Genomic DNA, 24,935 nt, shown 5'->3' on the forward strand with positions numbered 1-24,935 from the left:
ACACACACACACACACACACACACACACACACACACACACGGTTTTTTGTCTTTGTGTTGCAATGCATTCTCCCCTCCCCCCTCACCATTGAGAGAGAGTTTCATTTATAGCTCTAATTACAATAAACAACCAAGAACAACTAGGGAAGAGGCCACTTCCCTCTCTCTAGAACACAACAATCTCCTCACTCAGAGTTAGAGTCGCTCTGATAGCTGTCAGTCATACAGTAGGCCATGTCTACACACAAAGTAGTTTCTTGTTTTAGAAATAAACTGTCTCGTGGTGGTTTAGTGGTGAAGGCAGGCTGACTCAAGAAGGCCTTCAGTCTTGAAATCCGGCGTTCTGCTTTTAGATCACGCTGCATTAAATAAAATTTAACAACCCCTAACAACCACCTACTGTCAAACTGTCTAACAGGTATTAACATTTGCGTGATATTGCATATTTTCAAGGTGGCAGCCATCACTACTGATACTGCTATTACCACTGCTGCTATAGTACTACTACTATTGATAATAATAATGATATAAATTATATATTTACAGCACTTTTCAAAATAGTGTTAAAAACTGATGAATACACAAGCAAAAGAGGCTAGTGAGATAATTATTCTCATTAATAATAATAATAATAATTCGACATGAATTTACTAGTGCAGGTCCTCCATCGCTGGTGCCTCACTGGTTTGATTCATGTTGGAAGAATGCAAATAGTGAGTGAATGGTTTTGTAAATTTTGACCTTAGGGTGTCCAGAGGAAAGGTCATGAGGTCACCTGTGTGACTCAGTTCATCCTCTGGGGAGCATGGCAAAATGCTCAGTAGATGTTGAGATATCAAATTTGACATTTTGGCGTTAGGGTGAAAATTAATGTGGTCATCAAATCAAGAGGAGTCTCCCTTTGTGGAGTATGAATGAACTCGCCAAATATCCTGCCAATCTGCTAATTGGATTTAGTGACATCCTGTGTGCAAGTTTTACATTTTGACCCAGAGGTAAGGTCAGGAGGTCACCAAAATGTACAGGGTCCATCCTCTGGGGAGCATGAATGTGTTCAACAAATTTCATGGTAATCCACCCAGTAGATTGTAATATCAGTTTGGACATTCTGGCCTCAAACTGGCACTGGAGGAAAGGTGAGAGTAACACCAAAATTGCGAGAGTTCATTCCCTGGGGTGCATGAGTACACTCAACAAATTATTTGGCAATCTTTCCATTTATGTATGTTGTGTTCAAGTCAAATGTTTGGCCTGAGGGTGGTGCTAAAGGAAAGGTCATAGCGCCCCCACAATCTGGAGGAATCCGGAGGAATCCTTGGGAGAGAAGGAATGCACTCACCAGATATCACGGCAATCCAATGATCAAATTTTGCGATAGCTTTTATGCAAAGTTGGCATTTTGGCCTGAGGGTGACATTAAAGGGAAGGATCATGAGGTCACTAAAAGCGAGAGGGTTCCTCCTCCAGGGAGCATGAATGTACTCATGCAATTTCCAAAAAATTCAAGACATGTTGGCTTGCAGTTAAATGTTCAATAAATGAATGGATGGACTGAATCCATAGGGTCTGCTTACAATGATAACTCATTTCACCACCAGGGAACTACAGAGGGGAAGAGTCTATCAAGCAACCTAAGTGAGGGTTGCAGTGGGGCAAAAACTGGGTTGAAGAATTTTTTTTTTTTTTTTTTTTAAGGGCCAATGCTATTTCATTGCAGCAGGTGAGAACCAACAACATACAAGCTTCTGTCCTGAAAATGAGTTCTAAAAAAATGAATCTAACATTTGATTATGACCAGATAAAGCAACTGCCAAATCACCTGAAAAACTTGCTTCACCTCAGCCACAGTTCTTGCAAAGTGGCCATTACAGAACTCTAATGTGCACAGCTGAGGTGGAAACCCATGTGAGGCTCGTGTCATTTCCTCATGAACAAGCTCACCTCTCATGACTGGGCACTTGTCCAGGCCTTGTTGGCTGCAGTGGATCAAGCTTAGCTGCTACGGGCTTGTAAACGGCTGTAAATCTGAGCTTGTGATGTTAGATGATACTCTGGTCATGTGTTGGAAGTTCAGCACACGCTTAAATGACACCCCAGGAACATACACAGACAAACACAATGCTAAATTCATGCCTTTCTCCGTCTTCTCAGCTACATACCTAACTGTAGCCCTGTGCCAGAGTGCGCTGACAAAATTGCATAATTGCAGCACAAAAAGAGCTGGCTGTGTTGGCTGCATTTGGAGCGCAAGGTCACTCACCACGTTACATTTGAAACAAGTAACAGAGACACATCTCAGCTGCAGATTGCCTGAACAAAGAGGAACCACAGAGGCCACTTCTGTTTCTTGTTTTCTTGTTTGGAGGTGTGGAGAGATGAATCCTCTTACAGCAGCACTGCAGCAAGCACTGGAGTCACTGAGTGCACAGCCACCATGTGAGGACCTGAAGCATGAATGCCAAGGTACATGAGGTCCATGTCATGTGGAGCTTGCACAAATGGAGGGCTAAAGGTGCAAAAACTCCCCTGTAAGAAAGGTGTCAAAACAGCCATTTATTACTACTTTACTCAGTACAAAAATACAAGATTGAGTGGCACTTTTGGCTTCAAACACCTCAGCCAATGATATTCCTTATATTTGCATTTCTTTATATAGCATGCCTAACTGGCCTTCCATATAAAGAAAGATGTGCAGGTGCTTAAATACCATTTGATCATCTATGTTAAGACATGCAAATATAAGGAACAACACTGCATTGGCTGGAGTGCTTTAAGACCCTCGTTCTTTCTCTAACACACACACACACACATACACACACTGATGACCAGCCAGCAACCTTCTTTGTCTTGTGCCACCCACAGACAGTCGACCGCAGTCATCAAGCCTCCCAGCTGACAGACTGCTGGCAGGATCCAGATACCACACACATGCTGGGAGTCTCATTCTTCACACACTCACACTCTGCCAGTTCACAGATTATCAAGCTAAATGTGTTGATTTTTGTTTTTGATGCAGGGATGAGGGCAATCTGCGGCTCAGTCGACAGAGGTTCATATAGCACCGTGTCCTGGTGACACTGCGGATTTGAGTCTGATCTGTGTCACATGTCATTCCACTCTCTCTCTCTCTCTCTCTCTCTCTCCTGTTTACTGTCCATTAGAAACCGTCCAGTGCTGACATGAAAGAAATGTGTTTCACGTGGGACTGCGGCTGGGGCTTGAGGGCAGAGCACAGCATCAGGACAGACATCTGCTGCATGACGTCTGTTTATGATCCCACTGTGAATGAGGGTATTGACAGCTTGTGCCAAGCGCCTGCCAATCAATGAACAGCAGGACACAGGGGAGTTGACCACTGTGGCGTGTGGTGTGTGATGCTGCATGTGTTACATCTATAAACTGAGAGTGTTTAAGATGCTGATACTACAGAGGAGATGGTTATGTTAGGTTATGCCATAGTCTATGGGTCATACAGGAACAATTAAAACCTTTACGTTCCTGGTGTTCTTTAGAGGCAATAGTGGAACTGAAAGGCTTCAAAGCCAGGTGTGGACCTGCAGACCATGGCAAAGGTTTAAAGCTGAGAACATGCAAATAAGAGCAAATTTCTGACAAAGATTTACAGGAAAAAAAATTGGACCACCAAAGTGGCCGCGGCCTCCAGTGCAAGTCCACATCCCTCATTTTTTCTTAAATGCTGAAAATGAATACAATGTCTGATTCCCTTTTACCAATCATTTTGTTCTTTCAACATGTAAAACTGCGTTCTTAGAAAGACCACAGACCATGCGTTATCAACTTTTTTCAAATATATATTTGCTAATAAACTTGCTGTGTATACATGAAATGAAACCACAAGAACATGTCAAGAGCCGCTCAAACATGCACATAACTTGTGGCAATTTTTTTTTTGGACTTGATTTATTTCTTTTTATTCATTGTTTGCTAACCACAGATTGACAGAATGCAGTGCAAATGATGCAAATGGAGCAAATGAGGTAACCATGGCAACTTCCAGCAGAAACATGTTGTAAACGAGCAGCGAGAATAGCGTTAATGTGGAGCATTTAAATGCAACACTAGCTGATGCTAACAATTCTACCTTAACAAATGAAGACATTCATGCTGAATCCAAAGATATGTAGTGAGTTAGTCGACATCAGCCTTGGACTGAGCATTGCATTTTTCCATCCTTCTGGCAAGGCGATGCAACCAAAAATGCCGAAACACTTTGGTGGTCAGAATCAGAATCATGAAGTCTTTAAGTGCAGTTTAGCACACACTGCCACTCTGCAAAGGAAAGCGAGAGGGGAAATGTGCAACACTTGTTGATGCAGCCGTGTGTGTTGTAAACTGATGGAACAGACCACAGCACAGCCAGCAGTGCTCTCAAAGTTGCAAAATCAAAACTTGGGCTTAACCCTTCATGGGATGACTGATTTAATCAATTAAATTATTCCTTTAAATTGATTTATTTAATTTGGCAATGGTCCCTCAAGCCATTTTAAATGATTTCTTACACCTCTGAATGTTTACAGACATGCCAAATCATTCTGACACATTTGATTCGGATCATCTCTGTTGTCCCTGGACACAGATTCCTCTCAACACAACCGTGATCTGTCTGTTTTTGGTGCCATTTCCAATCACATCTGCCATCTGCAGAGCTGGCAGGAAGCTCTGCCAAAAAAACGGGGAAAAGCCTGTCAATGAATCAAGCAGCTAAGCCGTTCTCCAGCGGATGATAAAAGCACAAGGACCCACTTTAGAGGCAGATAGGGAAGTGCCATGCCAAATATTGATGCCAATCAGATTAAGTGCTGCTGGAGGAAAGGAGAATGCATTGGAGTGCAGTCTGACTTTTTGTTTCACCTCAGCTGTGTGCAACAGTGCCTTGTCTTAAAAGGCAGCAGCTCTGGCCTGTGACACCAACATGTTACATTCTGAAGCTCAGCGTGGTATTTTACATGTCTTGATTAGCTTTTATGAATAAACTAATGATGCATATGACTTTTTTTTGAAAAGCAAACAGATGGAAATCGTAAAAAAAAAAAAAAAAAAAAGAATTTAAGCACAGTACCTTTCCATGAAATGAAACTGCAGTTGTAAGTGATGGTCGAATCAAACCCGAGCCGAGACTTTTTTGCCTCTTTGTCTCACAAGGTGTTATTGTTCTGAAACATTCGCCCTGCAATTATCAACCTTTAATTATGATGATCACTCTGAGATCTAATATCTGAGCACACACTTTTCTCTTTTTGTCTCTCTGTTCGATGCACGAGCAAATGCAAAAGAAGACGATGAAAAGCCCGTCTCAAAAGTATGTGCCGTGAAATACAGAAAAGGCAATTTTTATGACTGTATACAATAGAAAATGGTATGGTGCCACCTGTGGTTGGTTGTATAGATCCGTTTTTTTAAATTACAGTTTCATACTGTACTGAAAAATGTGCACACTAGGCAACATTTAGAGTGCCATTGTAATGGTAACGTAAGCCGTGACCCCTGTGAGCGTCCAGCATGTGACTGTTTCCTGCCAGACATCAACGTGTGGTGACCCCACAAACCCTGATGTCAGCGCTTCCCCTGTATTACCGTTTCCTCTTTCTGTGGGCTAAACTGATTTTTTCCTTGGAAGCACATATCACTCACAGTTACCGCACTCAGTGATTAAGCATTACGTGTCGAGAAAACGAGAATTACCAGACAAACTCCTTGCAGGGTGACTTCAGCCCTCAATCACAACTGATGGATTGAGATGTACAGATTTGTTATGGCTCTTTAAAATGACTCCTTTCATTTATCAACCTTTAATTCCACAATTATCTGACCTAGTAATGTGATAAATGTTTGATAATGTAATAGTGTGCCTTTAAATGGGTAAAAATGGGCGGGATGTTACCTCTACTGATAATAAAACTGATTTATAATGTAATAACTTGTAAGAGCAAGAATGGGATAGTTCATCAATATGATTTTACATCAGTTTCAAGTGGCAGTAAGAAGGATTTTTACTGCCCTCCAGTACATCATGACTCATATTTCTGTAAGGACTATGGATCAATACTGATGACTCACTTACTTTGCCAGTTGCTGAAGTATCTGGCTCTCAGAACTGACTCGACCTTGTGTTTTGGAAGGAAAACTCCCCACCCTATCATTTTTCATTTTCAGCCGCTCACTGATTTGGGATTATGCTCCAAGCACGTGGGTGGCATCACAATACATGTCGGCTATGATGACTAAGAAGCCATCATCCCTGATGTAATAGTCAAAAATACTTGTGTGGACTGTGGCTTTATAGTTTTAGATTGGGGTTGGCGCGCTCAAGAGGAGACAAGTTCTGCATTGTGGTTGTAATTCCCACTGGTCACCAACAGAGGGCGTTAATGGTGATGAGTCATGCCAACAACGAAAGTAACGATGACAACAGCCAAACAAATGCTATGAAACATGTTAATGTTACATTGTGATCCACCATTGCATAAGCTCGCAGTTACGATATCATCTGTTGCTACATGGCAAAACACCGCTTTCCCTTTCTTTTCTTTTCTTTCTTTTTTCTTACCATTTTTCTTTTTCTTAAGTTTCCAGTTTCTCTAAGACTCTAATTTTTGTATTTTTTTTCCTATAATAAAGCATAAAGAGAAAAGACTCTGAGTAGATGGAGTTGTCGTGTGCAGCTGATAGGCCTCTAAGGACTCACAGAGACGGAGGGAGGGGAGCTGCAATGCCTTGAACCGCACTTTGTTTTCGTTTTTTTTTTTTTTTTTTTTTTTTTTTTTTTAGCAGGTGTCAAAGTAATGATATGCATCTACTCAGATTACTGTAATCAAGTAACTTTTTTCTGCTCTTGTACTTTTTGGAGTATCATTAGTCATTTCATTTCTGCATGCTCTCTGCAAGCATCAGGAACTAGACCTTCATAAGCTGACAGATTGTGGGGCTTTTCACAATAAAATGGTCAGTTAGCAAAGATTAGGAGAGTAATCTGTCTTTACTTTCTTGGTGCACTTATTTATTTATTTATTTTTTTAAATTTCCAGATTTCCGAATGAAAGAATCTAGTCTGAACTTTGTGCTCTCATCCCTTTAGAGTTTCATCAGTACAGATCGAACCTAACAAAGTTATTGTTTTCAAAAAGTAACTCAGTAACTTTGTGGAGTAACTTTCATTAGTTTTTACTTTTACTCAGTAGATTTTTCAGTAGTACTTTTACTTCTAGTTAAGTAAAATATCATCACAGTAAGAATGCTTCTACTTGAGGAGCAATTTCTAGTCTGCTTTCTTTCCACACCACTGGTTTTTACCTTTTTTTTTTTCCAAAGTGCAAAATCATTCTTAATTCTTCCTCCCATCCTGTATATGGGACAGAGGGATGACTGATGACTTTTTTCTCGGCCCTGCGCGCTCTTTCCAGACAACTAGGCCAGGAGACGACCAAGCCTCTTAATGCATTACATTCCTAAACTTCAGCTGCGCTCCAGACTATCTCAGTCTACTGCAATGCCCTGCAACATTCCTGATATCCTGACATCATTTACTGGCAATCTGCTGGGAGACAGAAACTTGTAGTTAGTTTGTGTCTTTTCCTCTGTCACTGAATGTTTTCATACCACGGCTTAAAAACACTTTTACTCATTGTGGTGGGAAAAAAAAAAAAAAAAAAAAACTTCATACAACTGGCTGCTTCTTGTCTATATACTCTAACCCTGACCTTGTGCCGAACAGGGACAACATGATCATAAAGTGTTAAATTTGTATCTAATCCGCTTGGTTTTTGTTTCAGCATCCACCCTTCTTTACAGCTTGTTGTGCTCCGGCAGACAAAAGACTGTAAATCTGACATGACATGCAAAACAAACCATGCAGCTCTGGCAGTGACTGAAGCAATAAATAGTGAGTGGGAGATGGCTTGTTGCAGTTTCTGGATAACGGACATGAGCATGAACATACTGAGCTCAGAAGAGGAAATCAATCTCATCATGGAAACCCTGCAAAAGGTGTGGGCTGCAGGGGGCGGGGGTGGTTTTACACAGGTGTGTGTGTGTGTGTGTGTTAGACAAAACTTTTTATGCTCAAACATTCTCATAAATTGTCGAGATTGTGGCAAAACTGCAAATGCCAGCACTGCCTCAGATTGGCAATCGAAAGCACTCCCATTACCATTTCATTGTTCTGGTGGCGCCATTTAAACGGTGTGTTAAACTGAACAGACACAAGGAGAAATGCATGTAATTACAGTTCGACCTTTATCTAGCTGCGTCTGAAGGCTTGCATGTGCAAAGGGCAGATTTGGAGCGTCTCTGAGTGTCTCATTAGTCACACAGTTCTGTTTTCGGAGGGTCTGGTGGCACCGGCACTAGTGAACGAGTGTGTGCATGTGCAGATTTGTGGTCTTCAAAAGCCAGTTTCAGGCCAGGGGTGAAATCTGGGGTGAGAGATTTCTTTGCACACTGGACAAAGTCAAACTGTGATGAAAATAAGGTCTGCCCCTTACTGAGCTGTGCATTTTAACAGAACACAGTGCAACTTGTGATGTGAAAATTTAACTTGCAACATTTTAATTTTAACTGATTACCTTTCCACTACAGCAAAAGGCAGCTGTGAGAGCGATTATGGGTAGTAATCATTTAATCATGAATTCAATTACATCCCCAGGCCTAAATTTCTTCATATTTTAGTGTTAGGTTTCATCATTTCCTTGCACACCTTGTAATGAATTTGGGCTAACAGGGGGAACATGTTTATTTGTTTATTTGGATCAGCTCAAAGGCCAGTGCTGCAAGAATCCATAGAGAAGTCAATTCATGTGAACCACTGCATATTCATATAATACAATTAAGCACAGTCACATATGCATCATCACACACAAATACACTGCAATACACACACCTACACACATGCATATGATACATACCAAAAAAGTATGATGATAATGAAAGCCACATTATTGCAATATAAGTGATTCTTTGAGGTGAACTGTCTTCTCTGTTACAGGCAAAGTGTGAGCAGACATGTTCATCTGCACCCTGACATGATTTTTCACACAGCTCCAATCATCATCATGAATTTTGATGAACATCCCACAATGGGGAATATATTTCTGGGTTCAATTATTTCTGGGATCACATTCAAATTAACTGCTAATGATTTTGATATGCAAGTCACAAAGATACCAAATCACAGTTGGTATATTTGATACATTTTTTTAATGAGTATAAAATAAGTGGAACACAGCACGTCAAAACAAAAAAAAAAAAAAACTTGATAACTTCTTTTTTCAGAGCAGCTGAGGGTGTAAGTACTGAAATCGGGCCATGTTTGTCACAGGTTACGTTGTTATTTCCTCTCAGATCTCAGAAACTCCTGTGTTAAACGACTCTGTGGCTTGACACCAGGGTGTGAAGTTTGATGTTCACTTGCCAAGTCATTGCAAACCATTGCAGCTCATTCACAGCCAGTATTACACCCAAATACCCTTCATTTTTTTTAGACATGCAGTTTGCATTTCTTGTGAGTTCTAATATTTAATGAATATCCCTCTGTGTGTGACAGAAATAGTGTGTGTGTAAAAGGGAGTCCTTGGGCCTGGGAAAACATGTAACTGCTTTCTTTGCCTCGTGCCATCAGTCATGTGAACTGAGTCACAGCGGCACCGCCTCACCATCAGAAAAATACCCTTGTGCTTTTCTAAATGGCATTACATGTTTATCTTCTCGGTGCTCAGTGAAATTTTCAGAGGTCTTTTACTTTGACAACCACCAACTCCTTATTGAGGTGGCAAACACACAGCTCGTTGGCGAAGATACTGTGTATTCACTATCAAAGTCCTGCAGATGCTCTCATTTATTCAGGACATGAGGAAGCCACAAGTATAGTAATTATGGGAAACAGAGAGGAGGTGATAATGGTAATTAATCTTTGGCTAATTGGCCCACTGCTCCCGTGTGTCTTTTGTTGCAGCGAGTAAAGTATCATTTAGAGGAGGACAACAGGCTGCAAGTGCAGCGTCAACCACAGTGATAGAGGAAGAAAACTGGTGCAAGGTGGAGGAAATGAAGGACAAATTGGGTTCTAATAAATCTTGTTAGAAGAGAAAAGATGAGTGGATTTCAGTTCAAACTGGCTACATGGACCAAAAACACACCTTCAGAGACTAAATAGTAAATACAAAAATACATAGATGTTGTAAAAAATATATATATATATGAATGCGACGTATGCTAAGAATAAACATGGCACACATTTAAAAGTGATTTATTAAAAATGTGGTATAAATAAATATGACACTTGTGTTACATGGGAAGTTACACCATAAAGATAAGACAGCAATACACAGGATGGACTCTTCTGTTCAATACAAAAATGTTCTTAAACCATAAAAGTATACAGTAGTTTTCAGTGACAGCATTTTCTCATCTCCCATAACTTTCAAAACTAGAGTAGTACCTTTGATTTACAGTAAATGCATCATAACAGTGTCAGAACGCCCGAGGCCGTAAACTATATTGACAATTCGAGGACTTATGATTAACTACAAAATAACTACAACACTTTTCCCAGGGAATTATAAAAAAATATTCTCATACAGCTTCTTGTTCTAAACGCCCACGTCCTGAGAAAGACCAGTCAGTATTTATACTCATTTCTTTTTTTTCAGTCATCATAAACTCTGCTTACATGGTAGTATTCATAACTATTTATTCATGTACATAGGGATATTCATGAGTGAGTGGTATATAGAGATGCATATTAACAGCATAAATGAGAAACAAAAAAGGAAAAGAAAGCATTTACCAAGGATTACGGTTTGAATGTTTTTTTTTTTTTTTTTTTTCAAGCTGGTGCATTATGAAGTTGCCAGTGTCTAATATGTTTAGTGGATATTTACTGATTTTTTTTTCATACCTGAAAATATAAATATTCAGTTTCTTTCAGAGTGAAAATGCCTTTGAAACTCTTTACTGAAGTCAAGAAAAATGAAATTATTTTAGTGTTTGCAGGCTTTAGGCATGGCGACCCTCCACACCTACACAATGCTACAGGAACCTGACTGATTACTTTGACTGAACAATTAATTAATAAAACAGATATCTGAACAATTCAACAAAATGTGCAAACACAAATGTTCGCTGTAGGTTTTATAAACCGTTACACAGATGTGGTTCCACAGGGTATGAACGATTATCTGGGATGCAGTGTGCAAGTTAACACACTTCACTGATGTGATGTCACAGAATGGGGACTAAATGGGTCATGGGTCACTTGAGCATATTCACTCACCGTGATATACACTACATGGTCTTATAGAGAAGCATATGTGGAAGCATAACATTTTTGGAAGAGCTGTGTCAGATGGTTATCGAAACAGAACAAATTTAATGAATCAAAAGCCATTAAAAGTTGACAAATGTACACCGAATTCCAGGTTTCATAGTGACATATGAAACGAAGAGGCTCTGAATTTAGAAAATTAAAAAACCCACAAAAACTCTTCATAAGCTTGATGTACCATATCTATATATAAAACAAATAAAGGTGGCAAATAATAAAGTATAATAAAATCCTTAAATTTACAATTAAAGAAATTAATAACTGAGGTGCACCAGCACACAATATCATGTATAATCATTTAGTATCTTTAAGGTCAATGAAGAAATCCAGAGTATAAAAAAGTGTGCATTAAAAAATAATAAAAACATGAGCAAAACAGTGCTGACATTTGTGTCTGTTTGATTTGATTAGAGATATACAGAAAGCCAGTTTCATACTGGTACAAAACCATTTCAATTGTGACGGACTTGTGAGGGAAAATCTCTTAACATAAACAGCCATGCTGGAAAACATTTGTGTTAAAGGAGGCAATGACATTTGCAAAATCATGATTTTATAATGTTCAAACTTGTAATGTCAAACAAAGTCATGGGACCTCAATCAACGATAATACTTGTAATCTTCATTAAAGTAACATGAGGACATAAATGACTTAACAAAATACCTGAGTTTACAAAAAGTTGCAATGCTATAATATATAATACATAACAACAATAAAAAATGTGCACAATCAATTGAAATTCTTACACAATACATCTTTGCACCAGTGTCAGTCTTCTTTGTAGTTCACAGTTTTCAAGCTGTCAGGCGGTCAGCAACAACTCTGATGATCGTGACCCATAATGGAGGGACATGAACGTGCATGAGGACTAAGTAATGATCTGAGTCACTTAATTAAACATAGGCACAAACATGGGTTATTATTTACCACATTGATGACTGTTTAGCAAATACTGAAGTGAGAAGTGTCAGTCCCACCAAACCGGTATAGTGGCTGGTGTCGACTGCAACCCAGTGTATAACAGGACTGTGCTCCTCTTATAAAAGCAAAGCAGTCCTAACTTTGATGAATCAAATGGCAAAGAGACAAAGGTAACAGTGATCGCTTAATTTATATCACACTGCAAGGGCATGCCAATTCCAATCAACTGCAACAGGTAATCATTTATTTCAGCCTTCCTTACAGGAAAAATCCACCCTAAAATACATTAAGACTATTTAAAACCTTGGAGAGGTGATTTTCACTGTTTTTTGTTGTTTAATACTGCATTTTTGTTAAGCCAGGACTAATTAGCCACAAACTAAAATCCACTGATGTCACCGGGGGAAGTTCTTGGAACAGCTACATGCACACAAATCTAAAATAGAAATGATAGCTGTCAAATCTCAACATCAACTCTTTAAAATAAACGCGCAAAGACTTTGTAGACCCACCTATGTGCATATATGTTAAACAAACATCTGCAAATGGGACATACAGGGAGAAATCCAGCATAGAAGAGGGAAAGCGCACTTCTTTCTCCAGTTTTTTTCTAACAAAAAAGGAATAAGACCCTACTACAATAAACAACATCAGAAGCATAACATAAGTCACTATTTCCTGTTTTTTAAATACTGTAAATGTGTTTTAGGATGGAGTTTTCCTTAAATATATTACCTCTTATTGAACTGTTATCACATGATTACCTATGACAGCATTTTCTAACTGAGAATGATTATACCCAGTACTGATTCTTCTGAAGACTGGGATTGGTAGTTTTTATAAGTTGGGAGGATGCCACTGGGACACCATTACTCCAAGAACTTATGAGCATGGATGAATCAATAGTGTTATAAACTGAGTCCTGATTTGGTGTCAGTAATCTTTCGAAAACGGGGCTATTTGGGCAACTGGGGCTCAGTGGAGTCACAGTCACTGTGGGAACTGTTGTGCTCCTCTGGGGTTGGCCCTGAAATGACTGGCTGGTTGACACAACTGGAGAAGGTGGTGGCTTTGGTGTTGCAGGGTTCTGTTTCCTCTGCCTCTGGTGTCGAAGCAAAACTACCAGCACCACAAAGATGATTACAAGGAGAAGCAGAGCCAGCAGCGGTAAGATGACCAGAAGGGGGTTAGAGCTCTTTTGGGGGTAGGACTCTACACGAACTGGTGTGTTCCTATAGGGAATGTCCTCTGGCCCAAGAGTTGGTTTGCCAAGAGTTGTAGTGAAAATATTAGTTCGGTTAGAGTTTCCCCAACGGCTGCGTCCTTTAAACTTTTGTTGGTTTTTGCTTGGCTGCTGGGTGGAAATGACAGCGGTGGACAGGGCCGGTGAAGCAGTTCCATTTCTGGAAGTTTGGCTTGATGTCTGGGGGATGGATGATGTGGTTGGGATATGACTTGTGGTGGCTGAGAAAAGTGTTGGATCATATGGCACAATGGTGAAGTGGAACTCCCCTTTAGCAGGTTGGACGTTCTCAGCTTTCAGTATAAACACCAGTGAGTCATTTAGCTCCTGCACATCAGTCATGTTGGCACTCAGCGCCAAGGCTACCTTTTCCTGTCTCAAGTCCTGAAAAGTGAAGGATTCCACTGGTACAGCTTTCCTGGACATTTTAGGTTTTGTTTGAACTACCTTCCCATACTTAGGCTGGGAGACAATTTCAAAAAGAGGGTCACTGTTACTTATATTAGCCAGTTCAGTGGCATTAAGGAAACCAGTATTAAGTTTGACAGTATTTCCATTGGGAAACCTCAACCCTTGGCCAAAATGAATCAGTGGTTTCACAGTAATGTTGAGCACTTGGCCAGTGACATTAGCCTCTGAGGTGAAGGCAACAAATTCAAAGCTGTCTTCTGAAGAGGACAGGGACACCATGTGGTAGGACAGCCTTCCAGCCTGTAGGTCCTCCTGTTCAAACTGTGTGACCTCTTGGTTGTCTCTTAGAAGTTTACCAAAACTTGGGTGCCTTGTGATCTGGTAGTGAATGGTGGTGTTTTTCCCATTTGTCTCAGCAGCAAGAATGTCTTGGCTCAGTGAAGCTGAAGTCATGCCTTGTTCCACTGTTAACCCAGTGTTGTTCACCATAGAAATGGTGATTTCTGTCACCTCTAGGTTAAAGAGCTTGTATACTGGCTTATGGTGGCCATCAGTGACACTGAAATAAAATACCCCTGAGGAATGACTTCCATCATGGATGAAATAGACACTTCCGTTGTTGATTTGGGCTTGGGTGAATGCCACAACTGACTCATTCAGCCTTCCTTCAAGAGCTAGGTAACCATTATTGGGCTTGCTAATCACAGAAAACTTGATATCATCAGGAGAATTATCCAGGTCTTCAACTTTGAGGTTCTCAGGCCGAAGGACCACTGTATCACCTTGTACCACTTTTAGAGTTGGAGCTTTGGTCTTGAGCATAGGTGGCTGATCATTCACAGGGGTGACTGTGATGTTGAACCGCTCCTCAATAACATCACTATCATCTAGAGGGCGCTGTGCTGGCTTGCCCTTTGGATTTAGCCATGTGTCAAAGACAAAGAAATCTTGAGTTGTCTCTGAGTTGTCATGCTTGTAGGTGATACCATACTTGTTGACAATGAACTGGGAGAAATTGGGTTTCTCCTTGGTGAGGTTTCTCTCACCCACCACAATGACACCATGTTGGGGCAGTGTTTTCACCTGGAACCAAACCTCATGGGAGCTTCTCTGAGGTGTTGGCAGCTTAGACAAGAGATTAGAGGCATCCAGCTTGGACTCGTCTATCATTACGCTCCCCCCCTCTGTTACCACAGCACCTAATGACATTTTCAAATCACAAAGATAAAAATACATTCATCACCAAGAACAACATGGATCAATGTTTCTTTAAATATGAGTAATAAAATGATCAAACTTAAAGGACCATACCAATGATTTTGAACATTTGGCCATTTCCTACAATTTGCTCACATTTTACATTGGAACAAACCATTTTTGAAAACATATTATCAAAATCCCTCAATTTGAAAATGAAGGGATTCATGAATCATGAACCACAGAGCAGATAATTTGCTGTGTAAAGCAACATTTTCCCAGGTACTATTTTCTGGTAAAAAGACTGTTTCACTCTGTCCAATTTCAAGTCATCAAAACTCAACGGTACTGCTGCTTTTAGGAAAACTAATGTGGATGACTTTATAACAGCGATAGAATAATAGTGCAGAGAAAGTTTCAAATCTCAGAAAGTTAATGTTAATATAATAGAGGAATGAATGGAATGATGGCTGGATAAATGGTAGAAAAAATGTATATCAAGTGCAAGAAGTATATACAATTTGTAGATTTTAGGCTACAGATGCAAAATCACTAGTTTGGTCCTTTACACAAGTCAATAATTTTCCAGTGGTTTTACCTGTGTTTGCAAGTAGGAGTGTCTTGCGCCCCGGTCCAGCATTCTCATAGGAAATGTCTATTCTGAAGGTCTGTGTGTCCAGAGAGGCAGGTGGTGATGCCACAGAGAAGGTCACTGAGTCCATTGCCGCCCAGCCCACCGACTCTATGGGGGTTTGAATGTACACAACCTCTCCCCTGTCCACCTGAGGTACACAAATACCACAGATGCTCAGCCTCGCCTTATTTCAAAATAAGGTCACATCAGCAAAATAGCACAACATTCAGATCAGCCATCCCTAAAGTGAAATGATTGTGTAATCAACTGTGTACACTGCTCAGCAGCATGCATAATTTTCAGCTATTCTGACAGATATTCCTACAGAATGTATAAAAATTCATCATTAATGTATATTTTTAATTAGCACAGTTCCGCTATGAACATAGTACACTGAGCATTACATTTGATCATAACCCACCAGAAATAATTCATTACATGAAAACCTTATGTGAACCATCCAGCTAGAGGGGCTTATGGTTGATTTCCTGGATAAAGATGTTATCTATTATTTATAACATGGCAACCTAGAATCACTTAGAATGTGTGGAGAAATTCTTAGTTCTAATATTATGATAAAAGTATACTTTCTGAGTTCACATCCTGCTTATTCTGCTTATCTAAAATAAAACCTGCTAAATATTTACATAAATTGAGAGCAAAAGTGATAACATGGGCCTCCTGCCCTTGCCTTACCATATGTTGTGTAAAAGCTGAGATGTCCACAGTGGAATTGTCAAGCTGCTTTGCCACCAGCCTCCCTAGTTTAGGCTGCCGGATCACATTGAATGTAATGGTGCGGTTGGAGGTGTTACTTTTGTCATTGGTCACTGCATGCAAATCCTCCTTTGTGATTGGTGTTGATGAGCCTTGACATGAACAAAAAGAAAGATACAAGGTTGAACAATTTCAGTGAGAGCAATTACTGATTCACTACATCATTAACTTCAGCAACTATGTGATGAAATGACAAGGATAACTGATCACACAACATCTGTTGATTTTCTCTGCCCTCTCACAGAAAAACAGCTTTTTGTCTGGGATTCTGCTTAGCTATAACCATACTGTTAAAACACGAATGTGGCTGCTTTTCATGTCTTTTGATTCCAAATTATGCTAAACAAGGTCTGAAACAGGCAGATGAGAGTCCTTTGATGTGTCAAATTAAAGCTCCGTTGTAGACATCACAGACTTTTTATAGCACTGTCCAACTAAGGCGCAGGGTGTTACATAAAATCCAAACAAGAAATTAAAATGGATCAGCTTCCTGCAGGCACGGCAAGCTTCCACTTGAGGAAAATGTAAAGAGAACAATCTCCTACGCGTGACAACAGGAACTGACTTCAGAGTGCTTCTTTTCTCCTTAAGATGAATTGCATAGATTGCCACAACTCTACTGCCACTCTGAAGATTGTAAGGATAGCAAAAAAAAGTCTGCTGATAAATAATGGAAAGGGGGAGTCAAAGCACAGTGAAGCTCATTCATCACTTTTCTTTGCCACTCCTACCATCCTTGTCTCACTCTCAAGGGAAAATTCCCTCTTAGTGGAAGAGGGATACAGGGCTTTCTTTTCCATCTTTCATGAACTCAGGGAGAAAATGTGTTGGTGGGCTTTCTATCAAACATTTCAAAGCCACAGGTTCAGTCAGTGCTTCATGTTTCAACTTGAAACGGGGTATTTATAGTTTTTGGATCCATGTGAAATAGTGCATGACTAAATCTGTGCAAAATGGGTTTTACTGTGTTACTGTCAGCTATAATAGGACTACTTGTGGGGCTGTTGCGAAATGCAGCAGAATGGAAAATCCTATGTGAAATTTTCTCACACAGGGATAGTTCCTTGAATAGAACTAATTATTTTCTGCTGCTTGTGCCTCTGAAAGAGTTTTCAATCAGGGCTGAGATGCCATAAGGTTTAGGTGCCCAAACGCTGAAAATATCTTCTCTGTGCAGCTGGAAGGTGACATAATCAGTACAGTGCAGTACTTGAGGTGCTGAGGTGATTTCTGAGCAGAAAAACAGGTGCTACTCTGAAAATTGGAAATTTTGAGATGGATAAACTGTGAGAACATGCTTGCCACCATGCAAACTATACACCAGTATGCACACCTTGAGATCCATGGTGTTGTGGCATATGGGACATGAATGAACTGATAAAGGAAAAAGCTGAAACAGGATGAAAAAATGACAGCATCCAAAACATTTTTGTCACTGCTGACACTGACCCAGTTAAACTGCTTTTGTAACATATTTAATTTAACCTGCTAAATAATTTGTCTTGTGCATACAATAAGTCTGTAAGCAGGTCATTTGCTTGCAGCACAGAAAGCCTTATGTAATATTTGCATCACATATGATGAAGACTGACTGTCAGGATGCTTTCAGGTGGACGCAAGTTTCCTTAATGAAGACTCTGCAGAGTTTTGCAGAAAGCCCCAGACGTTTGAGGAGTTTGTGACAAAAGAGCGAAAACATTAATCTCCCCTCAATGGTGTGAAAGTATCTCATGTCACCCTTCTCAACATCAAAACCCTTCATTGTCAGCAGCACCCACCCCGCCTCCCTCTCCGCCGTGCCTGGCACAAAGCACAAATAGAGCTGCCACAGACAGTGGCTCAGCTTTTCAAGTGCCCACTCACCCAGCTGAGCGTGCCAACTGGCTGTTTGCTGGCTTTACTATTCCCCCTCCCTCTAACTCACAAACCAGACCACTTTGCCTACACAGAGATTGACTAAATGTGTTTGCAAACAACAGACAGCACTACGTCAGCCTATTTTTAGCCATTACGTATTACATGTGGCATATAACAAAATAGTAATAAATAGCACTTTTCTGGACAAAGTTTCAAAGTGCTTAACAGAAGGAATGAAAGAATTAAAAACAGCAATTAGAAACAAAATGAAAAACAAACATCAATCATACACAGGGGAATAACATTACACAAAAATATAATCTATCAAAAGTGGGATAATAAAACAGCAACAAATCAAACATTCATAAGAGCTTTCCGATAAAAGGAATTTTTAAAGACTGAGCCTATCTGATCTTGATAGGTGGATTGTGGGGTCACTAGCCATGACTTTGGAGATTTGTTTGAGTGGAGAAAAGCATGACTGGAAAACATTTTCACTTGAGCATCAAAACAGAGATCCGCATGAAAAACATCTCCAGGATTCCTAGCAGATTACTTAATGTTTTTAGTGAGGGAACCAGGCCAGTAGAATTTATGGGACCAGCGACTATGACCTCAGGGTAATTGTTGTTGAATTGTAAAGATTTTTTGTGACAGCCAATGTTTAACGTCACTGAGGCAGGCAAACAGATTATCAGGGCTGATGGGGTTGTTGGTGTCTGAAAGATCTGGCTGAAATCTGGCAGATCCTCTTGGATCTGGTAGGGTCTGGAGATCTGACCTTAAAGTTTAGCCATTTTATTTGCCTTAGCCAAAGGCATCCAGAGCAGTCCAGAGAAGATGTGAGTGGTAGCACTGATATAAAAATGTAACTGCAGGGTTAACAGTCTATAAAACATAGAAAGTGTCCATGATTCTTAAGCAACACAGTTGAAACCACTAAGGAGAGGACAACTGGAGGCTTCGATGTGAACATGTCAGTGCAACAATCAATGTTGGATGAAAATAGCTCATAAATAGTCCATAAAATAGAGCAGGCAGATCATAAAATTAACCAAATAATCCGATGGTGACAAGGAGTTGTTAAACGTTAAAAGAAAGCAGAGTAACAAACAAACAAACCGCCAGCTGGCAAAGAGACATGACGTGCTCCTCTCTCCTCTCAGTGAAGCAACGGCTATGGCTCATTATTCATCACTTTGGTATTTGGGTAAACGGACTGCATTTCTACAGCGCTTTGCTAGTCTGCCAAACACTCAACGCTTTACAATGTTTTGCTTCCCATTCATCCTTTCACTTACTAATGGCAGAGGCTACCATGCAAGGTGCCAAGCTGCCCATCAGGAACATTTAGGGGTTCAATGTCTTGCTCAAGGGCACTTTGACATGCTCTCTGGAGGAGCCGGAGATCAATAACCAGGAACTTTCCAATTACCAAACACCTGCTCTACCTCCTGAGCCACGCCGCCCTGTGGTAATGACTTCAGACAAAGTGTTTCAGTGAAAGGTGCTGAACTGTCCAAACTTTAGCCAGCTTATTTAGGCGACCAGGTTAAATCTTGTGACAGTATGCAGCTAAAGAGAGGGCGAGCTGCTAATCTCAGAAAACAACAACTGCCCTTTAATCTAGTCATTCTCAGTTTCCATTTCAAATATAACCTATGCTATAAATTAATTCAACACCTTCAACTGACATAAATTTATCCTGGAAAGCAGAAGACAAACAATAAAGAGGAAATGAATACTCCACATATGATTATTAAAGGTTCAACCAAATTTGTTAAAAAGTGACTCAAACAGAGAGCACGTCTGAGAAATAAATAGAGATGTTTCAGTTCCCTTTTTAGGAACTGACTGCATAGTTTCATTATGACATATTGGATGGAAATTACATGTTTAAATTTGGTGAGAATGGAAAAACAATGTTAAAAAAGATGAGACTGGTCACAGGTAAGAGTTGAAAATCTGGTTTGGATTGTGCTTGCTTATGAATACATAAAACTAGTAAGCAACAAAAGTTAAAATACTTTACAATGCTATACAAATACCTTACAAAGACCCAAAGCCTTTTTTTCTTTTCTTTCTTTCGTTTTTTTTTTTTTTATACCTGGAAACACCTTGAGGGGACGGTTTTTCTCTAAGTTCAGCACTAACGCGCTGGCTGTGATGCTGAAGATCTGCCTGGGAGTGAAGTTCACACCATCATTGACTTGGAAGTTGAATCCTCCCGACATGGCACCTGATTGAGGCAAACAGAAAATGAAATCACACGCTACAAAACACACCAGCTTGACTTGTGAACACAGAGGCAAAGCTGCTGCTTTCTGTGTGCATCAAGATGATTTTGCTATCTATTTCTACAAGTGAGGGTAGAAAGTGAGGTTTTCTCTTTCCACTGGATCAATGCAAAACATCTTCGTAGCTTTCTGTAAAACTATTCACATTCCTGATATTTGTCTCAAGAAAACCCACAGTAATATTAGCTTCAAAGCTTCACCCTATTCAGTGATGATTAGATCACAATCTAAATGCCTCTATTTTCCAGCAAATGTCTGTATTTGTGTGTCTGTGTCAGTGTGTGTGCAGGAGACAGAGACAGAGGGTGATAGCAAGAGACATTCTTTACTCTATGATCCTGACAAACAAGTATCACAGCTTTTACAGGTGGTGCATGTGCAGGCAAAGGAAAAGCAGATAAAAATCTGAACTGTAAGCGGAAACCTCGATGAGTATGACACCATCAAAGGTTTCCAGACCTGATCCACTACCCTACATGAGAGCTGCCAAGCTGTTAAAATAATATCACCTCCTGTCTGATATTCAGTTCACTGTAATTTATGTGTCTCCGGTGTTTTGTGTAATTGAAAGCCCAATGTACCAATGTCGCAGGTTGTTTCTGTGCATGTCTGCAGTGTAATTCTACACAGACATGCAAAATCAAATCTTTTGTAAACCTCAACAGCTCCTTCTAGTGGATGCAAAAGGAACAACATCAACAAGACATGGCAAACCAAAACACAAGGCAGAAAAAAACCCATATAAACACTTGTCATAAACAACATATTTCCTCACTTCCAAAAGCTTCAGGGAGAAGAACATAAAGCTGATGACAGAGCATCATCTTGGGGCATTATTGAAAGGCTTAATCATATTACAATCTTGTATACTTAAATCTTCTCCAAAAGAAAAGGACATTTAAAATACATTATTCTATTAACATTTGTGGTCCTTTTTATATTTCCACTTGTTCTACGTGTACATACTTATCCTCAGAATACATAACTGAGACAAATTCTTGATACATGTGGGTAGTTTTTGTGTATTCTCCTGTTCTCTCCAGTATGAGAAAGTGTTTATGCTATACTAGTTGACAAGAAACAGACTTTACCGCTGTGGACAAACAACAGCTGTCCCTGGTCGATGTGGGCCTGGGTGAAGTTGAGCACTGCCCTCATGGGGGCGCTCTTCAGGGCCAGGTGTCCGTTGCTGGGTGGGGTCACCATGAAGTAGAGCTCCTCTGGTGGCGTGTCCGAGTCCTGCGCCCTCAGATCGTCAGGCCTGATCTCCGTCACCGAGGCCACCCACACCTGGACAGGAGACGGACAAGGACACAGCTGTCAAGTCCTCAGTTAAACACAGACGGCCAGAACACAGAGGGGACAGAGCCGTTCTGTTTGACAGGGCTCATGATGTAAAGACTCAGAACATTTAACAGCTAAACATTTATTTTAAAACTGCGACTGGGCTGTTTGCATGGTTTATACACACTAGAATGAAATACTATCATACTTTGAGGTACCATGGGATGAAGTTAAAGCTTATTTTCCATCGACGAATGTCACTCTCGTAAATATCCCCATAATTAAGGTGTTCAAGAAGCCAAACACTGATGGAGGCATCGATCAGGTCCTCTGTGTGTATTGGTAGACGAGCCAGTTTAACTTCACTGCCTGTGTTGTTTTCTTTTTGCAGATACGAGACAGCTGACAGAGAGACAGACGCATAAAAGCCCAGCAGAAATTAGAACAGATGTCATGGTGTCCCTGTCGCTCAGCAGAAACAAGGCCCATCGTTGCACTTCTGAATCCAGCTCACGAGCCATTTCACACATCATCTCCCCTCGCTCGCCTATCTTTCCTGTCACTTTCAACTGTAAAGTATCAAGTGAAGCAGAAAAGCCATCAAAGTAATCTCTGACTAACACCCCTACAGACAAAAAGACAATAACAACCTATGGAAAAAGTGCCTCTGGGTGCATCACTGCAATCACAATCAACAACATAATCAAAATGAAGGACATGCTGTACATGACAGAGCTAAATATAGCTGCGACAAATGTAAACACAGGAACAATTGGGATACACTGCAGAGCGATGCGAGACACTGTCAAGGCTCCCTTCCATGTAAATTCAAATGCCTCAAGCAAACATGACTGTCTAGCTTCACCGCAGGAACAGAGGAACTCATTGAAACACAAAACCACTGAACCATAAAGTCACTTGACAACAAAAGAAGAGTTCCTGTACTCCAGACAGCAATTGTATAACATGGCTGCTGCTGTCTCTGATACAGGTCACCATTCCCCAAAAAATTACCGAGAGCCCTACAGCCAAATTGGTCTTTCCCTTTTAACTCTCCCTGCTGGACTGCAAAAAAAATCTCCATCTGAACAAGTCATTTAATATCATATTCAGTGTTAAAAATCTTGGCATTTTCAAAACAGGCGCAATCTGGCAGTGGTGGTGAGATAATCGTCTTGTTTTCAAAGCAGTTTTGCTTGTTTCAGGATTTGTTGTCTGAGAACGAGCATAAATATGCTGAAACAAGGCAGACTGAGGCAGATCAGCCCACTAGTATCAAGACACTTGATTCAAGAAAATTCTTTAAACAAGCCGACAAGCAGTGGAAACAAGTGGGATTATCTCATCTCACTGGCAGATTTTTTTTTATTTTTTTTTGGACTTGTTTTAAGAAAAAAAAAACAACAAGATTTCATGGCTGAATATGAGAACAAATGACTTGTTAGGATTGTTATTTGTTGAAGTGGGCATCCCCGTCACGAGAATATGGTCTCTAAAAATTTGCTGTGAATTATTGTTGGTAAATCAGCACTAGATGCTTTGGCCAATAAGAATTCAAATTCAAAAGCACGGGTCATAATTTTGGAATTTTTGAACAGTCACAAAATTGCAATAAATCATATACTTGAAGTGACTATCTTAAAAATATCCCTTGTTTTTACCTGGTATTACCTGATAGTAAAGTGAGAGCTTGATCAAAAAATTATCAAATAGTTTTCTGTGAATATCAAACAGCATTTTTGCCTGGAATGCCCATCTCAAATTCAAACAGTGGATTGATTGTGGATTGCCCCAAAAAATATTATAAATGCAGAAAGAGAAATTTGTGAGTTTGACAGTAGATTCCCTGATTGAAAAAGGATATTTGGGGCCTGATTCATTGGTATATGTGGAGCATTTTATTCCCGATAAATGGTGCTCTATTGAAAACAGCTTGATGTATGAATATGAAGACGTTTACCATTTAGTTTATCATTTATATTTTATATCAGTTGTCCCAACTACAGCCCCAACAGCCCATAATGCAATGTGGCCTAAGGGCATGTTGCATTTTGAATACAAGCCTGTTTCATACACAAACTCGTCCGCTACTTAGCTGCATTTACGTGTCCAAAAGCTCACCACTGACTGACAGGTTATGCTCCTTCTCTAGGTCTTGCAGTAAACACAGTAAAACACTCACAACTGCAGTAGAAGTGGACAAGGCAGGATGAGGGGAAGTGGGTACAGCTAAAAACTAAATTACAACAATTCATCACAATATAACTCCTGCACTGCACATAATAAATAACAATATTCAACAGTGTATGGGTGAACTTTTCTTTTAACAATATAATAAGTGATGAGTGACTCTTGCTCTTAAAGTAAAACTGAACCAGCCTAAAAATAACATTTAGGGTTAGGGTTAGGGTTAGTGCCTAAAAAATGGATTATGTTACTACAAAGAACAAGTCCAAATACCCATTTTTGAGCAAATTACGTGAATCTTATGCATTATATTCCTATTTGAATTAAAAAGTAGATCCAGCAGGTTGTGTCTTCAGGGAACTTAGAAGCCTTCGGTTAGGATGAAATAATAATTATACTGGCTTAATTCACTTTGTTCGCGTTTGTTTATGCATTAGAAGTGTTACTTGGGGATCTGATTTGCTTTGCTATGGAAGTGAACGGGCAGATATAAATACAGTTTTGTAGATTGGCAGCACCAGAGGAGCACGAAGCAGCTAATGAGGATATTTCACCACCAGCTGGACTCCTGTCACACCCAGGGAACTATATAACTCAACACGACCAAGGTTCAGTTTTATTTTAACACAACAACATGACAGCCTTAGGTGTGATTAGCACTGAGATGGTCTTCGCTGTGTTGTGATTACGCTGCTCTGCTCTTACTGGAATAGTGGCATGGGGTACTTTTTTCAATTAGCACCTAAAAGCCACATCCATTTACCACATGAGACTCCAGACACTTAAGG

At 40.1% G+C, this 24,935-nt stretch overlaps 1 protein-coding gene across 1 annotated transcript in view; it reads right to left on the reverse strand.

The window, feature by feature from the left end:
* Positions 1 to 10,932: 10,932 nt before the first annotated feature.
* The window catches only part of cspg4ba (chondroitin sulfate proteoglycan 4ba), a 30,156-nt gene continuing 16,153 nt past the window's right edge, over positions 10,933 to 24,935 (reverse strand). The window contains exons 6-10 of the mRNA XM_030059688.1: positions 21,768 to 21,966; positions 20,487 to 20,618; positions 16,442 to 16,614; positions 15,710 to 15,893; positions 10,933 to 15,113 (exon numbers count right to left, since the gene is read on the reverse strand). Of these exons, the coding sequence (XP_029915548.1) occupies positions 13,054 to 15,113; positions 15,710 to 15,893; positions 16,442 to 16,614; positions 20,487 to 20,618; positions 21,768 to 21,966 (2,748 nt within the window). The 3' untranslated portion in view covers positions 10,933 to 13,053. The remainder of the gene's footprint in view (positions 15,114 to 15,709; positions 15,894 to 16,441; positions 16,615 to 20,486; positions 20,619 to 21,767; positions 21,967 to 24,935) is intronic.

This window comes from Myripristis murdjan, chromosome 9 (assembly GCF_902150065.1).
Source record: "Myripristis murdjan chromosome 9, fMyrMur1.1, whole genome shotgun sequence".
NCBI lineage: Eukaryota > Metazoa > Chordata > Actinopteri > Holocentriformes > Holocentridae > Myripristis > Myripristis murdjan.